The following is a 3499-nucleotide window of genomic DNA, read 5'->3' as shown; positions in this document are numbered from 1 at the left end:
TCATGAGAGCACCAGTTTCAGCTTTGTCTGATATCTGATATTTTTTTCCTCAATATTTTTAAAGTGCTCTCTGGCCAATTTCGCATCTGGTATGCCACCCTTAACTGCTTCAGACATAGATCTCTTCATAATGACCAGGGCCATCCTATTGTGTTTATGCCACTGTGCATATTTATCCTTAGCTTCTCTAGTGCTAGTGGGTGTCAACTCTGCTGGGGGATCTTCATTCAACACATGCTCATAGTCACTATACCCTAGACATAATTCTAGGTCTTGTTTCCACTTCTTGAAGTTTGAACCGTTAAGGGTTTCCATTTGGTTGCAATTAAAAAGCATATTCAAAGCTGAAATTTATTTAGAAGTTTATTAGTAAGCAACAATTTTATAACTGAAGAGGCAAAGATGCAGTGCCTAATATGAATGTGTCATGCTTTACCTAGAGTGGCAGAAAGACAATATAGACACTTTTATAACTTAATCATATACCCAAAGCTCAGGAAACCCAACTGTTGGTATCTAGAACATGTCATCACCTAGAGTGGCAAGAAGACAGTTCAGGTTACCATATTAAGGTGAGCCTTGAACCTTGTTATATGCTGATATTAATCTCAGAAACCATAATCTTTTAAACCTCCTGTATGGAGCAAGGATTCAAGCTCCTGAAATCAACATCACAATGTGTTGATCCAATATTAAGGTCCAATAAAAGTACTTTACATGGGACTTCTATGGACAGTACTATATGTAAAGTTCTTAAATTGGAACTGGACCAAGACGTTTTAAGTGTTTTGATTAAGTTTTATGCAATATATTTTACTGTGATTTAGAATAAAAGGGAGATGAATAAACACAGTAATACAATATCATTCACAAGAAAACACAAAACCCATCCAGAACACAATACAAACAATACTTTGTAAACAATCGCATATATAGGCCTCAACAAGGCTATCTGAATCATTAAATTTTGCAAGAAATTAAAAACGGAGCATGCAAGGGCCACACACCTGGGTTCGAGGATTCCATGAAGATTTTACCAATTTTGACAATCGATCCAAGAGCAAAATAAGAGATGTAGAGGTTCCTTGATTAAGGATTCAACAAGCTGTAGAGAAAAATTTAGGCGGAATTCTCTTGTTGAAGGCTTAATCAACAAACCCTTACATCTGGAGCAACCCAGAATTGGGGCTAAACCGTTGTAGAGCAACGGCAAAAGTTTTTCTCCACTTGCTATTTGAATGCAGGCCATCGGGTCAAAATTTTGGGCATGTGTTTTATTAAGTGGCCCAAAACAGATATAAGTCATATAACTGAATGCTCTCCCCTTTGGTGTTTGGTTAAAAACTTGAAACATAATCCCTTTGTTTTTTTTTTTTTTTTTTGAATAAAGTTTTCTGCAAATAAGGTTTTGATAAAATCATGTCGATTCTTAAGCAAGCACAAAAGGCTCTGATACCAATTGTAAATCAAATCATAACAGTATATGTGTATATGCATGCTTGTACTCTACTTAAGAACACAAACGTACCTGGAGCTGCAGCCATGGTGGAAGATGACAAAGTTGGTCTTCCTGATTTGATGCACTTGGTTACTTCTCCTCTGAGCTATCCTTGATGAGAATTCTCTAATGGGCAGAGCAATGTAATCTCAGATGCAGGTAATGATAGCTAGAGCAGGGACGTCCAAGTGGTTCCTTATATAGGCCAACAAGTCTAGGTACCTTCCCATAAATGTTTCCTATACCGATTAGCAATAGGAACAACATTCCTGATTCATGTACATAACCTAATGCAGTGAGGTATGATCAATTATGTATGTTCCCCCAATAAACTGGGAATCCTAATTGAAATATCAATTACGAGTCCGATTGCTTGTTCTGCATCAAGAGTAGCAAGTTGCTTGTTCTTTAAGTTGACATTGATAAGTCCAAATAATCTTACAATGTGATTATGGTAGTTAATTTTCAGGATCATCTATTACGGAGATATTAACATTTTGCAAATATATCTCTAATTTAGTGCTCCCGGTATTGTTGTTTGGTATTGTGCAGGTCAATTGTTGTCATAGACAATGTCTTCTGCATTTTCATTGGGACTTTGGAGAACACTTACTGATCGACCTGAGACGATACTATGGCCTTCCAAGGCAAGCAACAGAAGCCATGGTTGTGGTTGAAGTCTATATATGAAGTCCTAAGAGGTCGAGCACCCTACCCACCTGATCAAGTCATCAAAGATCTGCAAGGAAAAATTGCATTTATCATCTTCGATGCTAGATCTGGAACCCTAGCCTAGCCTTTTCGCAACCATGGTGCGTTACTAAACGGACTTTAACAATGAAATATATTTCATAAGTTCCTTTTGAAAGTTTAAGGGTTTAGGGAACTGATAAATAGAACAAGTTATATCAATAGAGTTATATTTCTTAAATGCTTCCTTACATCATTATAATTCTCAGTACATGTTCTATTGAGCTCTAATACAGCTTACACCAGGGTTTATTAACTTATACATATTGGTACTGGTCTGCCTAGCCTGATTCTGTTGCCGGACCATTGCTTGGTTCTGGTGCCCAATCATCACTTGTACTGATCACTTGGGTCTTGGGATCAAGACATCTCTTAGGATCACATCCTCCGCCTCCACCCGTGAGGACTCCACCATAATAATCACCTGTGGCTCCGGCGCCAAAGTTGGCACTTGGGCTGGGTGGTGGGATGGGGGGATTCCTGCCATTGAGGTCAAGTACCCCTTCACTAATACCTCCAATGTGGAAGCCTGGTTTTAAACCAATATGTACCCCCAAGACAACCTTTTCTGGTTTATATTTGGGGTCCTTGTCCTTGTAACAAGGACCTCGGGTAGGACAGACTATTGGACCAAACATTTTGACTCTACCAGCAGAGCTGACTTCCAAGCTAAGAAATAGAAAAAAAGCCATGCATGCCCATTTTGGTGTTGCCATCTTTAGCTATTTGTTGTTGCCTATCTTGCTCTGTACATTAAGTGGTTTATATAGCACGCCGCTCAGAGTTTGTTTCAGCAAAAATGGCCATGAAATTGGCAGTTTGATGAGTGAGACACAAAGCAAGCATATGAATTTGATGCATTTGGTTATGGAAACCAGCTAGGTATCATGATGTTCATGTGACCAGAGAATTACGTTTTAGTTTATTCTAAGTATTCATCTACCAAATCATTTAATCATCGATTGACTGGTCCTGCTGATGAACCCTTCACTTTTAGTGTTGAGGCCTTGAGCCCCTAACCCTCTTGATGCCCTGCGCATTTTAAGTATAAAACAAAGAGGCAAGTTGATGCCATACCCAAATCCCAAAAAATGGTATATTAATTGGGCTATTAAGCAGGGGCGGATCTATGTGGTGGGCTATATGGGATCAAGCCTAGACAGTTTTTGGGGCAAAAATCGACCAAGTATGTATATATATATATATAAGATTTTTTTCAGGTGCGGACGTCTGTACCGAAATTTCGGTACG

General features: G+C 38.7%; 1 protein-coding gene across 1 annotated transcript; it reads right to left on the bottom strand.

Annotated features, from left to right (window-relative positions):
- Window positions 1-1544, bottom strand: LOC133717028 (uncharacterized). Its single transcript, XM_062143651.1, has 2 exons — window positions 1529-1544; window positions 1-344 (listed from the first exon to the last, which is right to left on the bottom strand). The coding sequence occupies exons 1-2, from the start codon at window positions 1542-1544 to the stop codon at window positions 1-3; spliced, it is 360 nt and encodes a 119-aa protein (XP_061999635.1).
- Between the last annotated feature and the right edge of the window lie 1955 nt (window positions 1545-3499).

The sequence above is a fragment of the Rosa rugosa genome, chromosome 6 (assembly GCF_958449725.1).
Source record: "Rosa rugosa chromosome 6, drRosRugo1.1, whole genome shotgun sequence".
Lineage (NCBI taxonomy): Eukaryota > Viridiplantae > Streptophyta > Magnoliopsida > Rosales > Rosaceae > Rosa > Rosa rugosa.
Note: the sequence above shows the minus strand (reverse complement) of the source record. Positions and strands in the feature narration are given on the sequence as shown.